At 41.4% G+C, this 26,709-nt stretch overlaps 6 protein-coding genes across 8 annotated transcripts; 1 reads left to right on the top strand and 5 right to left on the bottom strand.

Moving 5' to 3' along the window:
* Positions 1–2,258: 2,258 nt before the first annotated feature.
* Positions 2,259–5,111, bottom strand: LOC125990273 (potassium voltage-gated channel subfamily S member 3-like). Its single transcript, XM_049757236.2, has 2 exons — positions 4,969–5,111; positions 2,259–4,677 (listed from the first exon to the last, which is right to left on the bottom strand). The coding sequence occupies exon 2, from the start codon at positions 4,671–4,673 to the stop codon at positions 3,186–3,188; it is 1,488 nt and encodes a 495-aa protein (XP_049613193.1). The 5' UTR covers positions 4,674–4,677; positions 4,969–5,111; the 3' UTR covers positions 2,259–3,185.
* Positions 5,112–5,929: 818 nt separating this feature from the next.
* On the top strand, positions 5,930–11,283 carry LOC125990267 (uncharacterized). 2 transcript variants are annotated; one of them, XM_049757215.1, is made up of 21 exons: positions 5,930–6,024; positions 6,100–6,158; positions 6,220–6,306; positions 6,378–6,496; positions 6,557–6,697; positions 6,754–6,816; positions 6,896–7,060; positions 7,164–7,266; positions 7,457–7,677; positions 7,745–7,898; positions 7,959–8,170; positions 8,230–8,344; positions 8,411–8,628; positions 8,785–8,899; positions 8,971–9,140; positions 9,199–9,296; positions 9,573–9,703; positions 10,552–10,741; positions 10,807–10,948; positions 11,021–11,120; positions 11,188–11,283. In XM_049757215.1, the coding sequence occupies exons 1-21, from the start codon at positions 6,002–6,004 to the stop codon at positions 11,256–11,258; spliced, it is 2,697 nt and encodes an 898-aa protein (XP_049613172.1). In that variant the 5' UTR covers positions 5,930–6,001; the 3' UTR covers positions 11,259–11,283. The 2 variants fall into 2 exon arrangements, with proteins under 2 accessions (XP_049613172.1, XP_049613171.1); XM_049757214.1 differs by having other exon boundaries at positions 6,893–7,060.
* Positions 11,284–12,421: 1,138 nt separating this feature from the next.
* zpax1 (zona pellucida protein AX 1) lies at positions 12,422–16,575 on the bottom strand. Of its 2 annotated transcripts, none has more exons than XM_049757212.2 (21): positions 16,410–16,575; positions 16,271–16,347; positions 16,118–16,225; positions 15,922–16,046; positions 15,709–15,852; positions 15,585–15,644; positions 15,355–15,516; positions 15,191–15,287; positions 14,913–15,130; positions 14,692–14,848; positions 14,422–14,630; positions 14,243–14,360; positions 13,979–14,178; positions 13,807–13,921; positions 13,574–13,743; positions 13,416–13,510; positions 13,215–13,345; positions 12,959–13,148; positions 12,750–12,891; positions 12,565–12,688; positions 12,422–12,507 (listed from the first exon to the last, which is right to left on the bottom strand). In XM_049757212.2, exons 1-21 carry the CDS (start codon positions 16,418–16,420, stop codon positions 12,437–12,439), a joined length of 2,724 nt encoding a protein of 907 aa, XP_049613169.1. In that variant the 5' UTR covers positions 16,421–16,575; the 3' UTR covers positions 12,422–12,436. The 2 variants fall into 2 exon arrangements, with proteins under 2 accessions (XP_049613169.1, XP_049613170.1); XM_049757213.2 differs by having other exon boundaries at positions 16,118–16,210.
* A 135-nt stretch (positions 16,576–16,710) lies between these two features.
* On the bottom strand, positions 16,711–17,741 carry ttc32 (tetratricopeptide repeat domain 32). The gene is made up of 3 exons (XM_049757279.2): positions 17,609–17,741; positions 17,359–17,525; positions 16,711–16,904 (listed from the first exon to the last, which is right to left on the bottom strand). The coding sequence occupies exons 1-3, from the start codon at positions 17,722–17,724 to the stop codon at positions 16,777–16,779; spliced, it is 411 nt and encodes a 136-aa protein (XP_049613236.1). The 5' UTR covers positions 17,725–17,741; the 3' UTR covers positions 16,711–16,776.
* A 2,127-nt stretch (positions 17,742–19,868) lies between these two features.
* On the bottom strand, positions 19,869–24,048 carry matn3a (matrilin 3a). Its single transcript, XM_049757284.2, has 7 exons — positions 23,715–24,048; positions 23,041–23,042; positions 21,352–21,921; positions 20,925–21,050; positions 20,763–20,858; positions 20,318–20,387; positions 19,869–20,253 (listed from the first exon to the last, which is right to left on the bottom strand). The coding sequence occupies exons 1-6, from the start codon at positions 23,867–23,869 to the stop codon at positions 20,332–20,334; spliced, it is 1,005 nt and encodes a 334-aa protein (XP_049613241.1). The 5' UTR covers positions 23,870–24,048; the 3' UTR covers positions 19,869–20,253; positions 20,318–20,331.
* Positions 24,049–24,175: 127 nt separating this feature from the next.
* Positions 24,176–26,677, bottom strand: laptm4a (lysosomal protein transmembrane 4 alpha). The gene is made up of 7 exons (XM_049757253.2): positions 26,431–26,677; positions 25,930–26,050; positions 25,606–25,682; positions 25,416–25,538; positions 25,242–25,337; positions 25,044–25,142; positions 24,176–24,766 (listed from the first exon to the last, which is right to left on the bottom strand). The coding sequence occupies exons 1-7, from the start codon at positions 26,530–26,532 to the stop codon at positions 24,689–24,691; spliced, it is 696 nt and encodes a 231-aa protein (XP_049613210.1). The 5' UTR covers positions 26,533–26,677; the 3' UTR covers positions 24,176–24,688.
* Positions 26,678–26,709: the final 32 nt, after the last annotated feature.

The following is a 26,709-nucleotide window of genomic DNA, read 5'->3' as shown; positions in this document are numbered from 1 at the left end:
GGCTGCAGTGAAGACATTTATGAATTCGATAAAGCCATAATATTGTCATTGATTTTTAATTACAGCCTTTTATTGATGTTCCCGAAGGCTGAGTGGACACTAGTGCTTGATGATATCATACATGCTGAGCTGTGCAGAATGAGTTTTATTTTTCGGGGAAGGCTTGAATAGGTGTCAAAGTCAAGGCTCGGGGGCCAGATACGGCCCGCCACATCATTTTAGGTGGCCCGGGAAGACAAATTGAATTCATATGTCAATTCCAAAATTTCTAATTGTTTTCACTTTTAAAAAAATAGAGATATTATTAGCAATTAATTTTTATTTTTAAATATTTGATTTGTTTTAATGTTTCATTTTTAAATATTTGAACAGTTTTTATTAGTCTTATTATTTTGGGTTGACAATTCTAATGGGCCTTTAAAGCAAACAAATTATGCATCAAATTTATATATCAATTCCAAAATTTCTAATTGTTTTCACTTTTAAAAAAATAGAGATATTATTAGCAATTAAACATTTATTTATTCTTAAATATTTGATTTTAATATTTCATTTTTAAATACTATTTGAACAGTTTTTATTAGTGTTATTATTTTGGGTTGACAATTCTTTAAAGCAAACCGGCCCGCCACAAAAATACGTTTGACACCCCTACTCTAATCTTTGGTACTCATTAGCAGGATTCAATGCCTCACCCCCCCCCCCCCCCCCCTGCCCTCTTTTATTACCTCCATTAAATTCCTGCTCTGGCCTCCATGGATCGCGAGTGTTCCATCATGGCAGCTAAGAGCCGCCGCAGCAGCAGGATCAGGTACGAGCGAAACGTTTTTCAGCCCAGCAACTTTTTACGGACACTTGGGGCCTGTCCAGCATCGCTCAGCTCCTCCGTCACTCATAAAGCCATTACACAAATGCTCATTTGTGTAATGCGTGCAGGGCCGGTGATTAACAGAAAGGGGGGGGGGGAGGGGGGGGTACTGTTGAATCATTTTGCACAAGTTCATCTGATAAAGCGGTAACGTGAATTGATTGCTGATAATTCGTCTGGTGGAAAGTGAAACCACTCGCACGAGAGTTTGTATTTTGCGGTTCTGCTGGTTTGTTTGACAAATGACGCTAATGTAAAACGAGCATCCAAGCTAATTGAAATGCCAAGTCACCCAGAGTCCAAGGTGAAGATACACTCGTGATTTATTGATCTTCTCTAATATGGACCGTTCTGAATAGATGACTGTTATTTAATGGGATGTGCTGGTGTGATCTATAGATGAGGTTCTCGGGCAATCCATGGTCTTCATAGTCGGGTTCCCACGTGTGCAGGACCTGCAGCATATAAATCCACGAAGGCCTGGTGGCACTTTTATATGCTTCACTGTTATTGTCCAGTTTCGTTTCTTCGTGTCTGTTGTTGTGGTTTCTGTTTCGATAAAAACACAATGCAAATATGAGTTGGGCAAAATCCATTTTTGTCATATGAGAATTCCCACGGATGTTCTTGCTTGGAAAAATTTTGATGAGTCATGAAAGTCTCTCTTAAAACAACACTGATATCTTCTTGACTGGACCTGAGGAACATCAAGCGGCTGCAAATCAGTCCAGCAGCAAATACAGTGTTGACAATAATCCCCCCCATGAAGAAAAGGCTTAAATAAAAGTTATTGATTTTTTTTTGTTTTTTTTTTGTGCAGCCTGTTGTGAAATAAAGCGCAAGTTAGCTGACAGAAACTCAATTGTACCTCCTCACTGCTTTTCCTTTTCCATCCTCTGAAAAGGATCAAAACGTGATTGAGGTTTATAAAAATATAACATGTCACTTGAGCCTTATTGTGAAGAAGTTTTATTTAATAAAATAAAGCGCTGGAAGCGTGAAGGTGTAGCAGAAATACGGGTCATTAAGGCAACGCTGACATTTGTGCTGACACAGCGACTTTGACCTTTACGGGTAATTTACATTTATTCTCAACCGGATTTAATGACGCTTAGGTGTTTAACTTTAATATTGTAGTATGCGATATTTATTTATTTATTTATTGATTTATTTATTGATTTATTTATCTATGCTAGTTTTGGTAGAACAGTTTATTCAAGCAGAATATAACATGAAGGGAAAGTTAATCAATACCACTGTCAGGTAGCATCACGTCATTTTAAGTTGAGAAAATCATTAATCACCTTGAATGATGCGGGACGCTTTAAATCAATTTTTTTTATTTTTTATTTCAACACAAAATATGGCCGCCGAAAAAAATACAGCCTGAATGTTTCTTCATGCAATTAGTGCAGTGTCATGATTAAAGCACTGTAGATTGTTTTGTCGTTGGCCAAACTCCGGAGTCCGGGACTCTGAGCGAGTGCACAAATCAATAGGAGATTACTCAGGGAAAAAAAAAAAAAACATTGAACATTAGGATCCCACTGCATGCATCATTGCAGTTTTCTCAAGCAGAAAATGGGCTTTCAGGCCTTAGAGCAAGGTTCAGGTTGTTCCCTAGTGGGTGGAAGAGATTGTATGTTTTAGTGCTGCTGCTTTTTATTTTTTTTCTCCCACTAGGAAAAAAAAAGAAACTGTTGCAGGGAATACATTGACTTTAATTTGTTGCGTGACCAAGCTTGACCTAAATAAATACACTTCTGTTTGATATCAATCTTACTTAATCAAATTAATAGGAACACTATTAATTCATTTAAGCCCCGCCCCCTAAGAAAGAGAAAAAGAGCACCGTTTTCTGAGATATACAAAATAAAAGAGAATAAACTGGTTTTATAAAGTCTCTTTCTCTCTCTCTCTCTCTCTCTCTCTCTCTCTCTCTCTCTCTCTCTTTTTCAAATGAATACAAACAGCATTAATTCATTTAAGCCCTGCCCCCTAAGAAAGAGAAAAAGAGCACCGTTTTCTGAGATATACAAAATAAAAGAGAATAAAACTGGTTTTATAAAGTCTCTTTCTCTCTCTCTCGCTTTCTCTCTCTCTCTCTCTCTCTCTCTCTCTCTCTCTCTCTTTTTCAAATGAATACAAACAGCATTAATTCATTTAAGCCCTGCCCCCTAAGAAAGAGAAAAAGAGCACCGTTTTCAGAGATATACAAAATAAAAGAGAATAAAACTGGTTTTATAAAGTCTCTTCTCTCTCTCTCTCTCTCTCTCTCTCTCTCTCTCTCTCTCTCTCTCTCTCTCTCTCTCTCAATTTAGTTCTCGCAATTATCAACATTGTACACATCGATGTCCTGCAAGCTGGAGGCGTCCGTGTCCTCCCCGACGCTGCTGACACTGTTCCTGAGAGAGACGCCCCCGAGGAACGGATACACCTTCTCGGTGAACAAATCCCTGATGTTGTAGTAAGGTAGTTCAGGGTCCTGTCTCTCAGGTTTGGTGATACACTGGGTCTCCATGGCTTGGTTCCTCTGGTAGTACTTGGAGAACTTATTAAAAATGATGGTAACGGGTAGGGCTACTACTAAAAGTCCACAGATGATACACAACGTGGCGACTATCTTCCCCGCCAGGGTCACGGGGCAGGTGTCTCCAAAGCCCACCGTTGTCATGGTGATGGTGGCCCACCACCAACCGGCTGGAATGGTGCCCAAGTCGGTGTCTTCTTCGTCCTTCTCGGCAAAGTAGATAAGGGCGGAGAAGATGGAGATGCCCACGGAGAGGAAGAGAAGAAGGAGGCCAACTTCATTGTAGCTGTGACGCACGGTGGCACCCAACGCTCGCAGCCCGACGGAGTGCCGAGCCAGTTTGAGGATTCGGAGGACCCTCATGAGGCGGAGAACCTGTACCACTTTCCCCATGTTCTCAATGTCCTCATTTTCTTCTGCGCTCTCCTCGTCGGTCTTCTCCAGAGCCAGGGTGGCGTAGAAGGGAAGGATGGAGGCGACGTCAATAATGTTCAAGGGGTTGCAGAGGAACTTCCTGCAGGAGGGGGCCACGATCAGACGGACGATGAACTCGGTGGAGAAGCACACGATGCAGATCACCTCCAGGATGGCGAGGACGGGGTCCTCGATGGGCTTGTCATTGTCGTCCACGCGTTGAAATTCGGGCATGCTGTGGACGCACATGGCGATGATGGACGTTAGCACCACGCTAAGCGACGCCAAGGCGATAATCTTCGACGCTCGGGAGTGACCCGGATCCTCCAGCCTGAGCCACAAGTAACTCCTCAACTCAGCACACCACGCTCCTTCAAACTTGGCCAGATCCTGATCCAACGCTGACAGCTCCGCCAGGGACGAGCTGAAGCTAGCTTGCCGTCCGTCCTCGCTCCTGGCGTCCCAGTCCCGGTGATGGATGTACTCCTTCCTCTCGTGGAACCAGTCGCTGCAGCAATCGGCGAGATGGAACTCCTGCACTCCCCAATATTCAATCTCCTGACTGAAGGAAATCACACACACATCCTCCATCATGTGCAAACGTCCCGTCTGGTAGAAGTTGAGCACGCAGAGGAACACTCTCGGATTTCGGTCAAAGTAATACTCCTTATCGGCGGCGCTGTAGTCATCACACAGTTCCAGGATGGCCGTCTCGCTTTGGCAGTGCAGCAGACGGGCGAGACGAGTGTGCGGGAACTGCCGCAACGTGTCTTCGTCCACCTCGAAGCGAAGTCCTCCCACGTTGAGACGAAGCTTCTGCTCGTGGTAGCCGCCTTTGTGGAGGATTTCCCCATAGCCCATGGTCCTGAAGACATGAAGGGAGTGCTGCGTTAGAATACATTAGTTCTCCGAAGAAGAGAAATCAATACTCCACACACAAACACGGCAAATGCTTGAAGCTAGGGAGAAGAAGCAAGCAGGTCACTTCTTGGAGAGATCAACTGGATTTGGATTCCAGAGGTGATTTAAAGTTGATTTAAAAATATATTGAAATAAAAAACTTTTTTTTCATTCAACTGTGAGGGAAACTCAATTTGCATGCACGTTTTTTTCACAGCAAGATGTTTTCTTCAGAACTTTCAAGGTGACCACCTACCAGGACTGGAAGGCTCACGTTCCATCAAATCAAACTTTGCCGTCACATTCTGGTCCGGTTTCCAGGTTGGCTGCCCTGAGAGGAGGAGCGGAGGAGACTTCACGTAGAGGAGACGGAGAAGAGATGGAAGCGGGACACGGCGGTTCTTTGCTCCCTTTTACAGTGGCAGGGAGGGGCCGGGATGGAGGGAGGAAGGGAGGGAGGGAGGGAGGGAGAGGCTTGCTGATGTGTGGATGATGTCACGGTTCGTGTAACCTCATTTTTATGGAGGATACATTATGGAAAATGAACTTTTTTAATGGCTTACATAAAAATAGTCATGTCTCTAGAGTTCTTGGCCATTCATCAAGTGTCACCAAATGATTTTTTCGGGCTTTTCTGAAAATGATAATAGCAACAATTTTGTTCCAATTTGATGATTCTATTTTTATTGTTTTTTTAAATTCACGGGCTAACTGAGTGATGGGCTAGGTGAGAGTTTTTAATTTTTTTAAATTTAATTTTCAGTTTTGTTTGATTGTGCCCCACAATTTCTGCTTAGCAACAAGTGACCATGCAGAACATAGCCAATGGAAGCGAGGTTACAATCTATATAAAAAAAAAAAGCACATCAATTCTGAACGAGGACATTTATGTGCATTTTAACAGCGACAAGTGAAGCCCACAATTGTGACGAATTACTTCAGCCAAGGCCGTCCTCCCCAGCCTTGCCCGAGTGTCCTTCTATGACACCCACTAATATTCATATTACGTCGAGGTGTCAAGCACTTAAAGTGTCAGTCAGACCTTCATGTGATCATCCAAAACAGTTTTAAAATGGAAATGTACCTATAAAAATGTTTTTGGGGGACATCATTGCGTCATGTTTTAAGGAGTCGGTCCAATCAGGCCTTGAGGTCCATCAGGCTCCGATGCGATCCACCTGTGTGCCTCTTCCTGTTTCTGTGTGAACAGCTCAGAGGTCCCACCCCAAACATTTTTATAAGCTGCAGGAACAGGGACACTGTGGTCGTCTGTTACCCTCGTTTGGGCCATGGCTGCTGTCTATGGACTCTGGTTTGTAGCCATTTTATTTTATTTTATTTTATTTTAATTTTATTCCTTCAATTTGCTTCATTTTGTCTTTTCCAGGTGGCTTTTTCTCCTTTCTTTACTTAGAAATGCAGATGCCCTGAAGATGTCCTCACCAAGTAAGTTAATTATATTTTATTTTTCTATTGTACTGTTCCTCCTATTATTTATTTATCGTAGATATTAAAACAAAATGCCTGGGAAATATCCTACGGGTGGACGTTCGACCACTTCCTGGACAATTTCTGGAAGTTTCTGTCGTTGTTGGTAAGTTCTGAGACTCTATTTGTGTCAAATTTATGATCGATTCTGAGTTTAACGGTTTGTTTTCATTTCAGGTAACGCCGCTATTAAGCTTACGCAAAGTTTGGCAGCACGATGTGGCTTCAGTATGTCACACAAGCAAGGAACCATCTCCATCTACGCTTCCCTTCAAAACTGTTTTGCTCAAAACATGGTAGACAAAATCCAAATATCCTTCCAACATTTCCACGATAAATTTAAATTTGTCTTCTAGGGGGATGAGTACACAACTGTGATAAATCTCAGGCTCTTTTCCAACACGGTGGCTCAAGATGTTGTGTACCAGGTGGCTGAAACTTGCAACTACAACTTGGAGGCCTCCAGGGAGATCATTTGTGATCGCAACTACATGGAGGTAAGGCAGAAATGCTCAGAAATGGTTCCTCACTTATGCCCTGACCTCATTTCCAGGTCTCTGTGAAAAGAACCGTTCCAAATGATTACACCCTGCCGTACCTTGCTGCTCCTGAGATGGTTAGATGAACCCACGGTTGCATGAACATCTTTATGAACAGTCATTAAAGTACCCCCACCCGCACATTTTTTCCAGAAGCTGATTGACTCTGGATTTAGAATGTCATCACTGGTGTTCTTCACGCCTGAGAAGAAAATGATGACTCCGCAGGAAGCCCACAATGGTGGATACGGGGTTGCCAACACGGCCACGAGACTCATTCTGAGAAGTTCCAAGTCTGCACCTGAGACGTACATACAACATGTGAGTTTTGGTCATGTGATGCTTACAAGGTTATTTTCAAATGGGTTAGAAACCAGGAATTTGCTAGTGAGATAAAAAAATATTTTATTTTTTTTTGCAAAAGGTTGCAGGAGTTCCCATGACTGTGCTGCAAGCCTCCGCCATCTTTGCGAAGAAGTGGCTGAAAAGCAAGCTTGATGTTGCAGCTGCTTGTCCGCAGCGAGAAGGTAATGAAGAAATTTTGGACATGTGAATCTTCTGGGTGTGCTAAATTGTCTATTCTTAAAAATGCCATTAATAACTATTAAAAAAAAAAAAAGGCCTTTAAATGAGCGTATGATTTTGAATGGGGGGAATTTGATACTGTCAATAGTTTATGGTCTGCTCCCCCCCCCCCCCCCCCCCTCCCTGTTCTAGGAAGCGTTTACTTTACGGAGAACATGATCAGCTGGTTCCTGCCCACACGCATCGACCCGCTCATTTCCTCCAGCCAGTTCAGACTTCTGGAGGTCCACATCGGCGTGGACGGAAGGAGGCTGAATGCCGACGAGTTGTCGGCCCGCCGTTACAATGTAACTGTGGACAACATGTACATCATGGTCCAAATTCCCATCGGGGCACCTGGTGGCTTCTTTATGGTATGACACGATGGAATTGCTTTAAAACAAATTGTTTTGCTAACTGTTTTTTTTTTTTTTTTTCTAGAGTATTCTCCAGAATGATAAGTATTTTATTTCTTATGTGATCGAACCTATGATTGAGTTGCTGTGGATTGAAGACGCAAATGACGACACGAGATACAAAGTGCTCCAACCAATCGTGACTCCAGCAGAGCATCAACCCTTAAAAGTTCAAGACAGTGAGTCAAATTAAAAAGCAGGAACACACACATGTGATGGACTGAAACTCTTTCCAACAGAGACCATTCCAAAGGACAAGGTGTTCAAACTGATAATGGGCCCTTTGGCGGGCGACGTGATTCTCCGCAACATCACCTTCAACAATGAGGTCTTGTCGGTCTCGGACCTCATTGAACGAGGATTCAATGTGCAGGAACGCCGCCCGAAGAACAGCAGCTTAAAGTTCATTTTGCTCCAAGTTCCTTTTTCGGACCGTGTCGTCAAACAGGAGGTCAGTGAAGCACTCTTATGCCAGGAAATAAATAATAAATTTAAAACCTCTCGTACTAGACAAAAGCAGGAGTTACAACCTTCTCTCTACACTTGATTTTCGGCCTGGTGGTCCTGCCCAAGTTCATAGTATTTAGTCATACTGCTTCTCTAGAAGCTGAATTGGCTTCAGTAGGTGAGTAGATGTTTAATCCTCCCGATATCCATAATTGAGGATAATCACACCAATCTCTAATTTCAGTTCCAAGCTCCACTGTAATCCAACCTTTAGCAGTTGGCGGCTGTGACTCCAAGAACTTCTACATTCTTGTGAAATACGGAACAGAAGGTCACAACTTCCATACTCGTCTGGGAAAACGCACTTTGACCCAGAGTCTGGCTCAGGAATACAGTTTTACCAGAAATAGGACACACTTCAGTATCGTGGTGCCATTTACTTCCCCTGATGTTGTGTATGAGGTATGAACTTAAGTCTTGGGACTTCTAAGACTTAGAAATTATCAGATGAACTTAAGTCTTGGGACTTCTAGGACTTAGAAATTATCAGATAATTTAGATTCTAAATTATTCCAACACTTGTCCATATAATGTTCAAAACTTCCCTCCCTACTTCAGGCTATTGTGGCGTCAAACATCCGAAGCAGACTTGAAGTCACGTTGCTAAATCCAGAAACTGACCATAACGTCAACGACTTCACTTTGACTTGTCGCTTTCCCTCAACACTCGTAGGTTAGTTTTGAATGCTGAAGCTTATTTTTAAAGCTTGTTAGAATATTGTGTTTTTATTTTCCTCTCCCCAGAGTGTCTACCCAATGGTACCATGACAGCTCTTGCCGTCAAACTAGAGTCTGTCCCAAGCCTGAACCCAAGTGAGCTGACCCTACTTGACCCGACCTGTACCCCCGTCTACAGTGACGACCGCTTAGCCTATTTCGTCTTCACCGGCAGCACCTGCGGGACCACCCGGAAGGTAATCCTGACCGACCCCTTACGATAAAACAATCTGACTTATTTTCCTTCCTTTTAAGTTCGTTTCCAACTCTATGCTGTATGAGAATGAAATCGCCCTACCGCACAGACCTGAAACGCGTCAAATGAACAGCTCGGATGACGAACCGGAATACGAGTAAGTTCCAAAACGCCCACAATAAATTTTTTAAATATTTCAGTGATGAATAACACAATATTTGAATGTCCTTTACTTAAACCCCCTTGCACATAAAGATGACTTATTTGGAGCTTCTCTATAACCTTGCACGTTATAGCGTGCCAAAGTGACTATTAAAAAAATTACATGATGTAATAAAACCTGATATATTTTCTAAAAGTCATTGTAGCTATAAAAAGCTGATCACCTCGTTTGTAAGCATTTATCAAAGCAATTTCTCCCCCCCCCCTCAAGCTTAAGGGTTTCGTGTTCGTACGACCTCAACACAAATCGCTCCTTGGCCTTCCACAACAGACCTCGCCGGACTGATCGTGATGCTGAAAACGGAATCGGCGAACTGCAAGTGGTATTGAGGCTTGCTGAGGGTATGTGACAACTTGTTTTTAATGGGTAAAAAAAATAAATCTGGTCAAATGAGATTATCCTTGGGCTGTTTATAGGAAAAATAATGACGCACTTTGGAGAGTTCTATCTCCTGCCAAGCTCTATCATTAATGTTCTTGCGGTCACAATGAACTTGTCAATAAATGGTGAGCACAAAAGATGTACTAAAATAGCACGGAGCAGATCTCTGCCAAGGCCAAACAATCCTGAACATTTAAACATGACCCTGATATGAGGAGAGTCTAACCATGACTTGAACATTTTTTTAGAATATATCTTTATTGTCATTGTCACACATGTACAATGAAATTTAAAAAGTGCAAAATAAAATAAAATAAAAAAAATAAAATATAAGTAAAATAAGTAGAATAAATAGAATACACACATGTACAATGAAATTTAAAAAGTGCAAAATAAAAAAAATAAAATATAAGTAAAATAAGTAGAATAAATAGAATAAATAAATAGAATAAATAGAATAAATAAATAGAATAAAAAGATAAAAAATACAAGCTAAAATACAGAAGAACATACACAATCTTTTTTTTTAGCGGCGTTTAATGTGACTACAGGACTCAGAAAATTAAAATATTGCGATAAAGTTCTTTATTTTCTGTAATGCAATTAAAAAACAAAAAAATTAATAAAATACTTGCAATATTTCAGTTGATTTGTAATGAATCCAGAATGTGACTTTTTTTTTTTAAATTGCATTACAGAAAATAAACTATCATAATATTCTAATTTTCTGAAACAGTCCTATATAGCATCCACACAGAAGAGAAGCAATGGATTCTATTTTATAAACATGAGCCAAACTCTCCAACAGATGATTCCTACAGTTCATTTTATGGCACCACCGACTACCCCATCTCCAAGTACCTTCAAGAGCCGCTGTATTTTGAGGTGGAGCTCATGAGATCAACCAACCTGGACCTATCACTGGAATTGGAAACTTGCTGGGCTACACTTGACAAGGACAAAAGATCCCAGCCCAGATGGAATCTGATCATAAAAGGGTAGAGATGAGAATCTATTCAAACTGTTGTATTACTCTTTTTGAAATGATTCTTATCTTCTCCAGCTGTCCGAATCCAGTGGATCCAAACCAGGTGATCTTCCATCCTGTGCGCAAAAATGACAGAGTGGAGTATCCATCCCACGTAAAGCGCTTTGAGGTCCGTGTGTTTGCTTTTGCCGCAGACAAGAATAACTTGAAGAAGCAGGTAGTTTGTCCACGTCCACCAGAATCCCAAAATAATTCACAATACGGAAGATTAACGATTGAATCATTGCAGCTCTATGTCCATTGCGATGTGGTGATGTGCGATTCCCGAAATCGCCGGAGTGAAGGATGTAAGAAGAGGTCATGTGACACCCTGGGCAAAAGAAATAAAGGTGGGACAAGTTGTCATTTCCCAAAATGCCATTACTTAAATCCTCCCCCCCTCCCCTCTTGTTTTAGTTCAAAAGAGAGCTGCTTCCAATGTGCAAAACCTCACATCAGTGTCTTCTGGATGCATCCATTTATATTGACAATAAAAGTGACTTTTAAATATGACATTGCAGTCTTGCACTTTGAACACTTGAAGCATTTTTTTAAAAATCATTTACTCAGTAAAATATAAGTACAATTGTCTGAACTGTATACAAATTTTATGTTGGGTGAAATAACTAGTTTGAAAATTACATAGACTTGTAGTTCATCTAAGACTTGGGCTCTAAAAGTAGACCTCTAATTTTTAACCAACATTTATCTTGGCCATTAGGCATCTATGCAACTCAGTTAAATCTTATCAATTAATCAATTATTTTCTCAAACTTGATAGAGTGGAAAAATAAATCTGCATGACAAGTGAAATAGCACCCTAAGAGTGAAGCACAATTTGGTGATGCTTGTGCATATTAAGTTTGATGAACCAGATTTTTTTGGAAGGCTTGTGCATCTAGGCAAACTGCAGGGGGTTCAGTGATGTCCTTCATGTGGCTCAACACTAGCCTCTCAAAGGGTTTCATGACCACAGATGTCAGGGGGACAGGTCTATAAACATTCAAACCTGTGAACCTCCTTCACTGGCATTTTCCACACTATAAGGCGCACTGGATTATAAGGCGCACCTTCGATGAATGGCCCATTTTAAAACTTTGTCCATATATAAGGCACACCTTCAATGAATGGCCCAATTTAAAACTTAGTCCATATATAAGATAAATATACATTAGGCCCATGGGCCGGACTTTGGACACCTGCTGTAGTGTCTCAATATTGGTGCATATATAAAGGCACACCTGATTATAAGGCGCAGTCAGCTTTTGAGAAAATTGCAAGTTTTTAGGTGCGCCTTATAGTGCTGAAAATACGGTAAAGATGGCCACACCCATTACCTTGCTTTGTAGTCCTGCACCAAATGATGTGACAGATAATACATAGAGAAAACTGAACAGTAAAAAATAACCCACAGATCAGAAAATTATTTCTGCAACACCTGTAACAATAGATTACTCAATCTTCAAGACTGCAATTGCATAAAATAGAAAAGTGAAAAATGTGGATTTACTATATTTTGTCTATGCACCAACTTTAGAAACTACTCAGGTTAATGCATTACAGTTTTGCAATATCTTCCCCAAAACTAAAAGCACCAACTACAATTCTATTGCAGTTTAACAGTCATAAAAATGAGTCATTGCAACAAAAATTTGTTTAAGAATCTTTATTCAGAATTAAAGAGGTGAATTGGTCCAGTTGAAATCTTCCTTTGCTGAGTTGAATCTGCTCTTTGTGCTGAGGAAGATAACATAGTAAACATGTTGTGGAATAATTTGATTGCTAAAGACTCACTTCTTTTCATTCCTTGGATCCCATGAAAAGCAGAAATTCCATGATGATGTGGACATTGACCTTTGCAGACATCTTCTGATTTGTCATTTGTGTTGCATACCATTGCATGACAGTGCATGTACATCTGAAATTGAACGGATACGTTAATCTGCTGTGAATGCTTGTTTGAGATTCTTTCGAGGTACCTCATTTTTAAGAATCTCATGTTCTTTGGTAAAGGTAAACATCTTGAGAGAGAAACGTTTGAGGTGGGATGGAATGTGGATCCTGTTATCAGCCGCAACCGGGTGGAAAACCGTAAGATAGCTGTCTTCTTGGTTCCCGCAACTGTTGATTCAAAAAGACATTAAATCAGTGCAGAGGGAAAGAAGAGTCGTTCAAAACTCCTCCTCACGTGTTCACAATGATATCCCAACTGGGCTGAGAACTTGAGTCTTCATGAGCAGTGGCCCAGCAGCTTTCCAAGATGAGCTCCAGGGAAGGATCATTGGAATGAGTCAGCTCTACCTCGAAGTAGACAGGTTGCCTGAGGTGTTTCACTACTGGGTAATCTTCAGCTTTGTAGAAGTGGTTGAAGGTGGCATCTAAGAAAGGGAGGGGGGGGGGGATTAAATACTTGCTATTCAATATTGCAGATTTTTAATACTTACCATGAGCTAGCCTCATTTGCACGTCAAGTTGCCCCTGTCCGATTTCAGCCGAGGGGTAAAGGTTGGGGGTTTTGTAGCCGAACGAAATAGTTTGAGTGTCATTGATCATGTAGTAGCAGTTGACAGTTTGTCTGGAAGGAATAAAAAAATATTCAGCTGAATTATTAAAAAAAAGTGTATTAGACATTTTGCCAAACTTGCCTATATTCAGGATCAGAAGATGACGTGAAGGAACTTCCTCTGGTGTTGTAATAGAGGCTAATCTCATTTTGGTATTGCATGTAGTTGTTGAAGAACTGGAGACAACAAAGGTTAAGACTTTAAATTATACAAAGTCAGGAGAAAAAAAAAAACCGTACTGTTCTTGCAGTTCCACAGCTGTTGGCACTGAACGAGAAATAAGCAAAGCGGTCATCGCTGAAGAATGGTTTGCAGGACTTGTCCTTGAGTGTGAGCCAGCTTGGGATGAGGTTAGGAACAGACTCCACCTTGACAGCCAAAGCCGTTATGGTTCCATTGGGGTAGCACACTGGAGGACATAAGGGATGTCAAAGGTCAACCAATTAATCAACAGTGAACTCATTTGCCATACCAGTGGTGGTCAAAGGGAAGTTGCAAGTCAAGTGGAGATCAGCAAGCATCCAGTTGTTGGTGGTCTCCCAAAGAAGCAGGTCAAGTCTTGCTCGGACTGAATCTGAAGTTATGCGCTGTGGAAATAAGCAGTTAAAAAAAAAGATGGACGTTTTTCGTATCATAGCTCTTACCTCAAAAACGATCTGCTTGGCAAGAAAAGAAACCACAAGGGTGAGGTGAGTTTCATTCCCTTGCAGTCTGAACGCTTTCTCCAGCTCAGGAGTTAGTGGCTTGTATCCAACCAGAGTCTCAAAGTTCTTGCCTTGACTGCCAAACTTCACTTCAACGTAGAACATACTCTGATCACAAGTGCCTCTGATCGTAGGAAGAACTTGGAGGAAAATAATTCAAAATCAACCTCATGTTATAAATTCAAAACCGAAAAAAGGTCTTACCAACATCCCGTAAAGAAGCAGTGACCTCCACAGGGTGAGCAAAAGGAAATGCTTCAGGCTGGATCAAGAAGCCAAAGACTAATGCGAGTGTGTAGGTTGTAACCAAGGGCTCAGAATTCTGCAGATAAGGAAAAAATTAATCATCTACACATCCCATCTGGAGAAACTAGTCCACATACATGTTTGAGGACTTCAGCGACAGCAAAAGGAACTTTCAGAGTGAAGCTTTTGGTGCCACCAGGATGTCTCCGCTCTTGCACAACAAAGCCTTTCGCTCCAAACTCCTCCACAGAGTACGTGCCGGTCACGAATGTGAGGTTCTTCAGCTCCACATCATCCAAGAAGGTGCCCACATGGATGGTGAATAATCTTTCTTCTGCATTGGTCACTAGGAAAGTCTTAATTAGTAAAGATACTCTTCACTAGAACTTTTGGAAATTGAGTCTTACAGTCCACAGCTTGAGGTGACCTCGGCATAAGAGGTGTGGTGATGGGGAAGAGAATCGTATATCTTGTTTCTTCATTAGATCTTTCAGACCGCCACAGGACTTCCAGCATGGGCTCAACCGTGTAGGTGATATGGTACTGATAATCTGGGGCGTGACTCTGCAATTAAATATCACTTTTTAAATAAGTCATGGAATCCTTGAGAGGGAGCAGGACTCCGAACCTTGTTGTAGCCATCAGGGGAACCCACGGGGAGCTCAACAACGATGTGAAAGTCCGTAGCGGACAGAGCGTAGCCCCGTGCGGCCATCTGACGGCGATCCATACGCTGTCCGTTGATGCCCATGTACATCTCGAGGATCTTCATGGTACCATCTAAAAGTGGAGTCACACGGCGAGGGACGTGCCAGGAGATGACATCTTCGGTGAAGAGAACGCCACCTGTCAAAAAATAATTTTTATTACACCGAAAGGGGAGGGGTTACTTTTTATTAACCTCACCTGTAGGGCAAGCAGCCGCCATGTTCATCACAGTCGCACCTTCAGGTGTTTCATGGTAGATGCTGACTTTGAGAATCTCCATTGGGACTCCAGCCACCTTAAAATAAAAATAAATGAGTCATTCCAGAGTTAATTTTACTTCTAAGGTTTGGTGTACCACTTACATCTTCAGCGTAAGTTTCTGCTGTACTATAAGGGCTTCGCACGACAAGACGGCTCACTGAGGTCATGACACTGTACCCAGCTTGTTCAGCTTCACCCTTCATCATCACGACCGGCTCAGGAGTGTAGAACGTCATCTTCCAGATCCCAGACTGACTGGAGGCCTATTAAAAAGATTTACTTTAATTGCAATATTAAGCACACAGCCATTTAATTTTTTTAATCCACATACACTAGGGACAGTATTCTTCAAATAATCATCTTGATGAAGTGGGGGCATGAACTTTGACACCTAGAAGGAACAAACTCATTAAACGTGGAATTTTTGATGCAGTCGTTGCAAAAACGTCACCTACTTCCATGTAGTTTCTGTCACAAAGAATCTCTCTAGAGGTCCAGCGGGTGTAGCTGCAAGTCTTCATCACATTATGGGAAACTACATTTGAAGGTCTATTGCTGTACATTCGTAGTCTGAGACCAACATTGAAGGTCTTGTCATCCTAGGAAAAACAGATTCTGATTTGTTAGACTGAAAGAAATATATTTGGATTCAGAAATGATCAATATACTTTGTTGTCCACAAAGCAGCCCATCAGGGATGTGTAGATTCTGGTGTTGCCCCACGGGTCAGACTCCATGCTGTAGCCACACTGAGCAGCCAAGGCAGGTGTTAGCACAATGTGTCGTGAACCATCTAGAAGGGTGAAGGCAGCCATTTTTTTTTTTAATTTATCAAACCGGAGACATTTTTAAAACTACACGTACTGATGGCCTCCACTTCCAGTTGGTTTCCTACAGCCAGGGCTTTGTCCAGCGAGAGCCTCATCAGATTCCCCACACAATCAGATCTTAAACCACCTGAGTTAGAAGACACTTATTAGACACAAAAAGGATTTAAAAAATAACCAATTAACTCACTTGGATCTGTGTGACCTTTAGAGTTCAGCTTTGCTTGACTCAAGGTGATTACCACAGCCAGCAGGCTCCATCTTAGTCTTCAAAAATAAATGGATGAGACACAAGAACATAGTGCGAAGAATAAAAAAGATATACTTACATATTTAACATTTCGCAATCAGTCTGAGTACAGCCAAAAACCAACACAGGAAACGAAATGCTTGTGGAGCTCGGCACTCAAAGCCCAGCATGCCCCACCAAGTCTGAAGTGAAGAAGAGGCTGACTGGTTAAGTTAGGCCTAACTACCCTTTTTATATTACTCGCAATTATGATGCACAGGTGAGTTGCATCACTAACCACGCCCACACCTACACAAACTACATTTTAAAAAAAACCCACACAGTTACACAAAATAATTTTCCACACAAAATATGAAAGTCATTCCAAGAGTCTCACAAAATATTTCTCATGTTTTAATAAGTTATGTACATAACCAACACTGGTTGGACATAAATGTTCACAAATATTAATATCCTCTGTTCGTTTTGTCCTGTTGGTCCAACAGAGTCCGTCGAAGGCCGACTTTGGCGTCTTCAAAGGCTTCATTGAGCTTTAAAGCTTGTTGGAAATCCTTAATGGCGTTCTCAAAAAAACCTAGAAGATATAAAGTGGAAAGGAAGTGGATGCTTTTTAAATGGTTGAGTCAGCATTTGTAAATTCTCAGAAGGGTTTGGCTTTGTAAATACATAGCGCCATCTAGTGTCCTCAGGAATCCAACAATGTTGAAAATAGATGGAAATTTTTAACCTGTACCTTTATTCTAATTATGAGTCTATATGTTAGTAGCATTTTTAATGACAAATTATCCATATGCAGGATTATAATTCACATGAATTCAATTAAGCCTCAATTTATTCATTCATTGAGGTAAATAGTTCTAACAATTTAAACACGGACAGGGACGTATAATTACATACGTCCTACTATAGGATATTTAAATATTGTATTTTTGGCGTTTTTCTAAAGCGCCGTATTGTGATTTATTTTGAAGGCCATTGTTAGAAACCGGAAGTGGTTGAAGTTCACGACGTCAAGCGTCCGCTCTTACCCAGTCTATAATGTATTAGTCCTCTATTGTAGAACGCTACTTCAAACTTGTCGTCCGCCTTTATCGCTGAGGTATAATCCTCGACCGCTTCTTCAAAATCCACTCGCAAGTACTTTATTTGGCCGCGGTTGTTGTAAGCGGTCGCCAAACGAGAAGCTTCACATTCCCTGTGAAAACAAGGTGAAAGCATTACACTCGATTGCTAAGTGTCAGAAATCTTAATTAGCCTAATTAGTCAACAAACAACAACCTGGAATGTTGGCAGGACGAAATGAACTTGTTATAAAGCTCTTCTGCCATTTTGAAATTCTGTTTTTTAAACTCTACGTTGGCATTTTGGAATATTTGTAAACACTCGTCCGCCATTGTTGTCGGATGTGACGTTGGCCAATAGGATTCACATTCGTCTTTTAGTGGGCGTGGCCAAATGCTACTAGGGCGCAATAACAATAACAAACTCTATCCCTAATGTGCTGAATATTAATTATATTTTATTAATATTAAGAGTCTTCACTGTGTTCATTACAAATGTATGTGTGTGTAATTGTCACAGTTTTTGTTCCTTATGTACCCCCCCCCCCCCCTGTTTAATTTCAATTTATCAATTTTCGCCTATCCTTGTTTCTATAGTGTGGAGCTAGAGGCCATCCCATCTGACTGACTACACATCATCACTGAATGGGACTTGATGTCACTGCACTGAGGTCACACAAGAAAACCACTACAAGGTCAATAACTGGTCTTTATTTTACAGCCCTCACTTTTTCTTTCCTTCTTATTATCATTAGTGTAGCGGGTGAGTAGGAGCTCACTCCAGAAAAAATTCAGACTGCACCCTAACTATACTATACAAATAACTATTCCAGTTTAGTTTAGGCAATTTTTTTGCAACTGTGAGACATCCTGACCCAATTTTCACAGTGAAGCTAACAGCTGTTGGGGTAAAATGCAGAGGTCACTTGGCGGCCATGCGTGCGCTTCCTTTTTGTGCTTCATTTATCTCCACACTGTGTGAAGCCTAAGGTTGGACTTATAGTCCTGGAAGGTAATGACTTTTTTTCTGAAAAGGAAAATAATGTGCTAAACCAAAGATCCATATTTTCCAAAGGTTGTATTTTTTTATTGTTGTTATTTATTCTTGCTTTTTTGTTGAAGCCATCTTTAAAGTCAGTACTTTAATAGGAAACACAATGCAAACAAAATTTATTATAAAGTAACAATGTTACATTATTATAAGGTACATTATAAAGGTACAAAAAACAAGAGTTTAAATTTGTAATCAGACAACAGATGTAACATAATTGTCTTTAAAGATTAAATAAATCCTGATATTTTCCTAGTTAATACATGTTTTCCCTCATAATCAAATAGATGCGCTTTTCCATTTGTTCCAATGAGATGTTATGTTCTGGGCTGGCTCAATTTCTACTTAAGCGAAGGATTTACTTGGAAGACATGAAAACGTGACGCCACATGAACTTGAAGTAAACGGACACTGCCGCTCAGTGCCTTAAATGTATCTCTGTGCCGCGGTATGCACTTGAGAGACTTGACACAAAGTGTTCAAAAGTCCAAACTCACCCATCCATCACGTGCTGTCAGTCAGCCATTTTATTCTTTACCTGATTCTATAAATAATTTACAGTTGAGCATCATATTAATTTGCTCTAAAATTCTTGATTTTTTTTTATTATTGGCTGAGGGTTGAAATAATACATCTACCTGTAAAAAATGTCCCTCATGGATACAAACACCTAAATCAATTTTTTTGTACGCGTTCGTTATTTTTCCCTTTCCCGGAATTCCTTGCCTTTACGATATCTTTTCCACTTCGCGGAGACGTGCCAGTCACATTCGTCTTATGTGTGGTAACCATGAAAGCCGGCCAGGTGGCAAACAAACATAAAGTAGCTGTCTAGTAAAAAAGGAGACACGAGTAGACTGGAGGTAAATGTTGACTCGCGAGGGCGCGCACAGAAGACCCTCTGTGTCCGACAAACAAGTCCCAGGGCTCACCTTTGACCCCTGACGATTGCATACATTCAAGGTGCTAACAGTGCATGGTGATGAAAACATGTTGTTCTTGTCAGATGAGCGCAACATTACATATTAGCACTGATGACGAGGCGTTGAATTATGAGTCAAAAAATAGATGATAATGTTTTTCGACAAGTCGGAATATTGATATCACACGCCCAAAAAAAATCCCATCCACTCACTCACACAAAGTAGCATTATCCTAAAAAAAATTACCATTAATGCTACCCAAGAAAGATATAGTGTACAATATTGTTTTTATTCATCAATTATTTAGTTGGCAATTTGTGACCATCCATCCATTATATTAATCTTTGTATACTTTTGATTATTTAAAAAGTTTGTTCCACTAGATGTAGATTTTTGTTTCAGGCTAAAATTAAGCAAGCAACACAAAGGAAAAATCTGTTGTCTTCTGTTGTTTATTTAAATTCATTCTTTAAAAAGACAAAATATTCCTAGTGAGCTTATCATGTTTTTTTTATTCAAACAAAAGACAGTGTATGTATCAGCTCATAATATCAATTGACCAGCTTTAATATATATTTAAAAATATAATCGTGTTACCGTTAGCATAAAAAGTAGCACAGTTTAAATGCAAATATATATATATATATACCACAACGTGCAGGCATTTTTATAATATCAAAACAAAAACAGAACAAACCATAATACAGTGTATATATATATATATACAAGATGCACACGTGTGCAGGTGAGGTCACATAATGTTATTTCAGATTTGACTTGATGAACGGTAGATTCGTTTCTCCACGCTCCACGAAAGCTTGACATCCATCCAGCAGCTATGGAGCAGCACATGTGCGCCTTGCAGCGGTCCATGTCTCCGACACCCCGCTGTGCATGTAAAGCAAATAAATGGAAAGGGTCACACTGTCTTTCACTGAGCGTCGACACTAACCCCTTTGTCGAGCGTCACACACGGCCTAGCGTTTCCTCAAGGCGTTCTATTCTCCCTGCTACATCAGCGAGTGGCCTCTGAAGTCAAGGAAAGTCTGCAAATGCTTTTACTAGTACCGTATTTTCTGTACTATAAGGCGCACTGGATTATAAGGCGCACCTTCAATGAATGGCCCATTTTAAAACTTTGTCCATATATAAGGCGCACTGGATTATAAGGCGCACCTTCAATGAATGGCCCATTTTAAAACTTTGTCCATATATAAGATATATACATTTGGCCCGCGGGTCGGATTTTGGACACGCCTGCTGTAGTGGCTCAATATTGGTCCATATATAAGGCGCACCTGATTATAAGGCGGCTTTTGAGAAAATTGGAGGTTTTTAGGTGCGCCTTATAGTGCGGAAAATACGGTACATAGTGCAGATCCTAACAAGAAGGATATGCTTGGCAGTAAGCTGCTGTACGGAAACCTGCGTCTGCTTCTGGAAAGCCAGTCTGGCTTCACACTTGCATGGATCCGCAACCACCGCCTTCACCTCTTCATCACAATCAAGACATTGTGTTATTCAAAGTTATCTTACGTTTTATGATATTATCAGCTTACGTTTTAGGGAACATGTTCTCTGGTCGGGATTGAGGATATAACCCGTGCGGCACTTGCAGTAATAGGAGGCAACGTTGTTGACACAAATGTGCTCGCAGTCGTTTCCGGTGCTGCAGGGGTCCATACCTAGACCGGGATTAAAGGAAGGACATATATATAAGTACGATATGAAGTCTTTAAAAAAGTTTAAAGCTTTGTTGAGCCTCAAACTTTTTGGGGGGATTAATTCTGGAGTTCTAATCAGGTTCTAGTGCTGACATCTGCAGTCCATATCGGGGTTCAGGATTTTTTTTACTTTTAGATTTATTATGGTTTGGAAAAGATCCTTAGAACTCCCCCTCGTTAGACTGTAGGTGCCTCCAAGTGTGCCACTAGAACCGGGGTTAATGGTAGACCAAGATCTCTGGGGGTGCCGTCTTTGTCCTACCACACAGGGTCTCCCGAAACTTGGAGGTGAGCTTCTCAATAACACCGTAGGTCTCCACGTAGAAGACGTGGTCTTCCAGAGGCAAGCTGGCCATCTGCTTCAGAGACGCCATGTCGGCGCGGTCCACCCCGATAGCGTAGATCTCGATGCCTTGGGCGCGGGCCGCGGCGGAGATCTCCTCCACGTGGTCCTGAGGCCTCCCGTCCGTCACGATGATTGCCACTTTGGCAATGTTCCGAGAATGAGGCCGGGCTCCCGACTCCTCGGTGAAAGCTTCTTTGACGGCCGTCTCGATGGCCAGGCCCGTCATGGTGCCGGCGGCCAGGGGCTCGATGCGGGAGATGGCTTTCTTCATGTCGGCCTTGTTGAAGTGATCTTTTAGCAGGAACTCGATCTTGACCGTACTGGCGTAGTTGACCACGGCCAATCTGGTGGCGTCCGTGCCAACCACCAACGTGTCGACCATAAGCGCCAGGAACGTCTTGACCTTCTCAAAATCACTGGGGCGGATGCTTCGTGAGCTGTCAATGATGAAGACCAGGTCCAAGAGGCGGCTCGTGCACTCAGACTCTGGTGACTCTGGTGATCAACACGGCAGCATTAAGGCTATCTCAATTTTACGAGGGCAGTTCTCGGTTTAGATACAAGCATCGTGGCTCAAACATTGGAAAGAGCGACCAACACATTGAACCATGAGGAACTGACTTTTCATCCTGAGATGCACAGAGAACATTCTGGCTTTGTGCATCATCTCCAGAAGATTCATTCATTTCACATTGGTCTTATCCTTTCATCCTGAATGAAAAGGATACCAGACAAAAAAAAAAAAAAGATGTCACACGTTAAGATGGACCTGAAATTTTTGCTCCTCCCAGTCACATCCATTCAAACATTTGGACGTACCATCAAATTCATCTCCATACATCTTTGCTCCTGTTCTCCAAGCAACATCTGGTGTGGCTTGATTTATGTCGTGGAAAATTTGAGCAAGTGATGCATTTGTAGTTTTGTTAAGGTTCCATGCAAGTTAAAAAATTATTTAATGGCGTCAAATATATTTTGGGGGAGAAATTAAAACAATAATATTTCAGTGGCCTTCCAAAGAAGTGGTCTACCATTTTTTAATATATATTTAAAAATAAAATCATTTGAGTGGCATTAACTACAAATACAAAAAGAAATCAACTTTGATGATTAAGCAAACCTGACTTGGTAAGAGTCTACCTGTCTTCACAGGACTGGTGGTGAAGCCGCTTTGGGTACTGACCGGCACTGGAGTTGTGGTCTCCACCGGTGCCAAAATGGTCCTCACTGCTGTCGTGGTGCTTGCGGTCGTTGTCGTTGGCGCAGTCGGTGGCACAGTCGGTGCCGTCGTGGTTAGTCGTTGGGTTGGAGGGACGGTTGGGAGATCTACCAAAGGTTTAGTTGCCACCGTGGATCTGGTCGGACATGGGATTTTTGGGTAATAATAACCTTTGGGTATATGTTGAGGGTGGTGGACTACAGGTGGGGTCAGACCATGGGGCACCTGTAGATGCCCTTTAAATCTATGCTGATAGGTCCACAGAGGAACCGAGGGTCTTTGGTAAGTCACTGGAGGAGATAATGGAAAAGGTCGATACACTACCGGTGGAGAAATCCTTGGTGGCTGGTAGTGGTAGTGATACTCTCCTCTATACGTGTAGTCACCTCTGTGAACTACAGGGCCACCAAAGAGGAGATCATTAGTAGGTCAAAAAGAAGATTGTGGATTGTGTCAAACACCAAAGCCGCATTCCATTGGATGGTACAGTTCAGTTCGCTAGAAGATCTTGATCAGGTTCCCATTGAAAGAACTGATCTGCACTACATGGTGGAAATGAGGCTTTAGTAAATTTCAGTGATATTAAAGTACAAAAATCTTACTCCACCACAAGCTTTGTTAGGTAATAATTATTACTTTGCTAATGGTGGCTTAAGACTTTTGCTGACAAATTAAAAGTGAAGAATTTTTTTGGTTTGTGTGCTGGCAGGATTACTTCATTAAGAATTTATCGGTGCAGGACATGGAAAATAGTTTTACATTTTTGTGAAGTCCCAGTTTTTTAAGTAATCCAGCTAACACATAAAGAACTTTAGTGGTGGTAGCAACCACATTCTCGAAGATTAGTGGAATTAGGAACGTCCGTATGTTGTTTGCAAAATACAAAACTTTGCTGCCCAGCAATCTAATTTTTTTTAATGTATTTTTTTTTTTTAAATTGGACAGCGATGAAAAGTACATTTAATTGCTTTTTTATTAAAATACTGCACACATATTCAGATAATGCGATAATTATAATAATTTCATCCTGCATCACTTTCTTTAGATGGGAGAGCTGAACGTACTTGCTGGGTCGAACGTCCTCGTGGGTGGTCGTCCATTGTTTCTGCTCTGCGCGAAGCTCCGTGCATTCAGCTGGTAGGTGGCCAACACGTCGCCGAGCATTAAGGAGGTCCCGCACACAAGACCCCACAACCAGTACTTCATCATCCTCATCACAATTGGCACGGGTGGTCTCCTCTCCTCTCAGAGTCCCGAAAGCTCCTCATATGAGGAGGCCCAAGGCCAACACGTCACAAATACGTTTCGGTCAGGGGGCTGGGTCACGTGACCTCCTGGCCTCTGTGAAGGATGGCATGCAGGGTGGTCGAACTAAAAGTAGCAAGTTGTCAAATGATGTACGAGAGGGTCACGTCAAGGTCGTACAATTATTAAATGTTACAGTTTGCAACTTAACTCCAAGTTAACACAAAGCTTTGAGAGGATCGGTTCTCCCAAAATAGTTTGACAAATAGTCAAAAGTATGGTCTCAACTCTTTATTGAAGACGAATATAATAAAGTGGGTATAATGGAATGGAACAAAAAAAACTTGGTTAAGTAATGGGAGGGCATGCAACAACAAATGTTTCACGACAGATGAGTTGATGTCAAGCTGGTGGCAAAGCAACTTTCTTTCTCCCTCCCTCACTGCTGGAAAACTAGCTGGCAGCAGAGTGTGATGTAAACATCTGAGCTGGTGGTAGTGATGGTAGTGAATCACAGCAAAGCTAAATAAATAACTCCAAAAAATAGTGCTGTGGCGTGCTTCCCGAAAACCGAGATGCGATTGTTCTTAAGTTTTAAAAAGATCAACAACTAAAGAGCTACGATAAGTGCGTTGTCAGTCTACATGAGGATGATTGCTGGATTGTTGACTGCGTTGGATTGAAACATTAAATGAAAGTTTGCGGAAAATATGGAAGTAGATAAAGAGGGTTAGTGGGGGAATGTAGAAATGCATTTGGCGGCTCGTGTTGTCCACAGTGGGCTGGTCCTTAAGACATGGGCATGTAAGGCGGAGGAGGGTCCTTGTCGGGCATGTTGACTGCCATCTCGTAGGTGGGCAGATCCGACTGCGTGGAATACAGAAAGACAAATGTAAGTCATGACAGGTCAGTTCATGCATTTATTATTTTATTTGAAAAAAAAAAAATCTTGCTGACTCCTTAAATCACAGGAGTAAATGTCAATCTCTATTTCATATTGTTTGTTAGATGGGTACAGAAAAGCGCATGATTGTGATTGGGCTGCCCCCTGGTGGCCGATGGCTGCACATAACAAATGACACGGGAATGAAATATAATTTAAATATTTGTAATTTGGAAACACTATAGTATCTGACTCACAAACCTGGGCCTCATTCTCAAAGGAGAGAAAAACGGCGACATCAGGTTTGTTCCTGTTGTTGATGTACTTGTAGCAGTTCCACACACAGTTCATCAAATAGGCCTTCAAAAAAAAAAAAAAAAAATCAATACATAAACGAGACTTTGATCATCGCAACTACAGTAAATACCCGTCAAATAAGGTAAAAAGAATTTTTTTTACCTTGAGGACGATAAGGAAGGTGAACAGGATGAGCACGAAGAAAAACAGGAACCGAGAATCCAGAGACAGGAGGTTATCCTTGTACGGGAAATCCGGCTGAGGAAATAGTGAGGGGGATAATCAATTAATTCCAAAGATAAATTCACATACTGTCAAGAACTAGTAGAGACTAACCAGCTGGTCCAGGTACTCCTGTATCCGAGGCAAATAGGTGAGAGAGCTGCAGGCCACCAGGCAGCTTAACGCAAAGTCGAACATCTGGTAGCAGAAGAACGGGATGAGAAGCCCACTGCGATGCTGGAGACAAAACAAGAACATTTGTTTTGTGACAATTTTCAGGTCGTCTAAATAAATGCGGACTTACTGTAATGGCGCCATACAGCAACATAGCACTGATAGTAACCATCAGAAGAGAAATGGCCAATCCGGCACCGGCATTACCTAGTTAAAAACAAGAGAGAGCATTTTTAATACAGCATTTCCCAACTTTTATTGCGTAATCACACATAAGTTACATTTACAAATCATTCTATTTCTGACTTTACCACTACATTGAGTTATTGATTAACTACAGTGTGTTCCAGTTTCAGTTCAAATCCAGGTCACCTCACCACAGGAATGAACGATTGGCCTAAATAGAGAAACCCCTTTATCAAACTGGTACTAGTTAATAGTTAATTTAACCTACCTGACATCCGGTCAGATGTTAAGTAATGATCAATAACTGCATACTGTAAGTTGACAGAGGGAACGCTTTCCGGATGAGTTGCGGCAACCGTTAGCAGGATCCCCATCAACAAGTTGATCACCTGTGGAGGGATTTAAATCACGATTAGCAATAACATCAACAATCTGCTTGGTGTACACAAAATCGTTATCGGTTAAGCTTCAACTTGCTAGCTATGACGTGAAACGACCTACATAACCGGCTACCCTTCTGCGATTACTAGTGTTATCAATACATTCCACATGTATTTTTTTTTTTTTTTTTTACAGCGATGTTAAAAGATAACGCTTAAATTGGGACGATTGTTTGCTAACGTTAGCATTTACGGCTAACATGAGATTCATCCTTTGTTTGGAAAGATCAAGGCCATTTTCGGAATAAATAACCAAGAATATCTGTTACGCATGATCGAATCGTTTCGAAGATAAGCTTTCAATCAATCTATCGATTTTTATTACCTACCATGTACCATGTTCCGAGGATGATCGTCCCCGTCCGGACATGACAACAACCGCAGCATCTGGTGCTGTACAGTTTGTCTCGACTGAGTTTAAAGTGCTGCATTTCCACCGTAGTATCGGTAGAGAGTTCCCAATATATGTATGTAAAAAAATATTCTACAGTGAAGCGGGGAAAGAAAGCCTCCCCCTTGACAGTCCCACTTCCACCTCTCTCTGGATGAAAACAAACACCCGGAAGTGGAAATATGTATGGCACGTCAGAAAGGTCGAAATATATTGC

The sequence above is a fragment of the Syngnathus scovelli genome, chromosome 20 (genome assembly GCF_024217435.2).
Source record: "Syngnathus scovelli strain Florida chromosome 20, RoL_Ssco_1.2, whole genome shotgun sequence".
Taxonomy (NCBI): Eukaryota; Metazoa; Chordata; class Actinopteri; order Syngnathiformes; family Syngnathidae; genus Syngnathus; species Syngnathus scovelli.
Note: the sequence above shows the minus strand (reverse complement) of the source record. Positions and strands in the feature narration are given on the sequence as shown.

What these genes read in the sequence shown, in the direction of transcription:
- LOC125990267 (XM_049757214.1), top strand. Translation starts at nt 6,002, where the DNA reads ATGGCTGCTGTCTATGGACTCTG. An exon ending in GTGATCGCAACTACATGGAG is followed by an intron (nt 6,698 to 6,753) that starts GTAAGGCAGAAA and finishes CCTCATTTCCAG; the next exon opens with GTCTCTGTGAAAAGAACCGT. An exon ending in ACCTTGCTGCTCCTGAGATG is followed by an intron (nt 6,817 to 6,892) that starts GTTAGATGAACC and finishes CATTTTTTCCAG; the next exon opens with AAGCTGATTGACTCTGGATT.
- matn3a (XM_049757284.2), bottom strand. Translation starts at nt 23,869, where the DNA reads ATGAGGATGATGAAGTACTGGTTGTGGGGTCTTGTGTGCGGGACCTCC. An exon ending in GAGAACATGTTCCCTAAAAC is followed by an intron (nt 20,859 to 20,924) that starts GTAAGCTGATAA and finishes ATTGTGATGAAG; the next exon opens with AGGTGAAGGCGGTGGTTGCG. An exon ending in ACAGCAGCTTACTGCCAAGC is followed by an intron (nt 20,388 to 20,762) that starts ATATCCTTCTTG and finishes TTCAGAGGCCAC; the next exon opens with TCGCTGATGTAGCAGGGAGA.
- ttc32 (XM_049757279.2), bottom strand. Translation starts at nt 17,724, where the DNA reads ATGGCGGACGAGTGTTTACAAATATTCCAAAATGCCAACGTAGAGTTT. An exon ending in TCGTCCTGCCAACATTCCAG is followed by an intron (nt 17,526 to 17,608) that starts GTTGTTGTTTGT and finishes TTGTTTTCACAG; the next exon opens with GGAATGTGAAGCTTCTCGTT. An exon ending in ACTAATACATTATAGACTGG is followed by an intron (nt 16,905 to 17,358) that starts GTAAGAGCGGAC and finishes TATATCTTCTAG; the next exon opens with GTTTTTTTGAGAACGCCATT.
- laptm4a (XM_049757253.2), bottom strand. Translation starts at nt 26,532, where the DNA reads ATGCAGCACTTTAAACTCAGTCGAGACAAACTGTACAGCACCAGATGC. An exon ending in TGCTGTATGGCGCCATTACA is followed by an intron (nt 25,539 to 25,605) that starts GTAAGTCCGCAT and finishes TTTTGTCTCCAG; the next exon opens with CATCGCAGTGGGCTTCTCAT. An exon ending in CCTTTGAGAATGAGGCCCAG is followed by an intron (nt 24,767 to 25,043) that starts GTTTGTGAGTCA and finishes TATTCCACGCAG; the next exon opens with TCGGATCTGCCCACCTACGA.
- zpax1 (XM_049757212.2), bottom strand. An exon ending in GTGACAGAAACTACATGGAA is followed by an intron (nt 15,645 to 15,708) that starts GTAGGTGACGTT and finishes TGTTCCTTCTAG; the next exon opens with GTGTCAAAGTTCATGCCCCC. An exon ending in CCAAGCAGATCGTTTTTGAG is followed by an intron (nt 13,922 to 13,978) that starts GTAAGAGCTATG and finishes TTATTTCCACAG; the next exon opens with CGCATAACTTCAGATTCAGT.
- LOC125990273 (XM_049757236.2), bottom strand. Translation starts at nt 4,673, where the DNA reads ATGGGCTATGGGGAAATCCTCCACAAAGGCGGCTACCACGAGCAGAAG.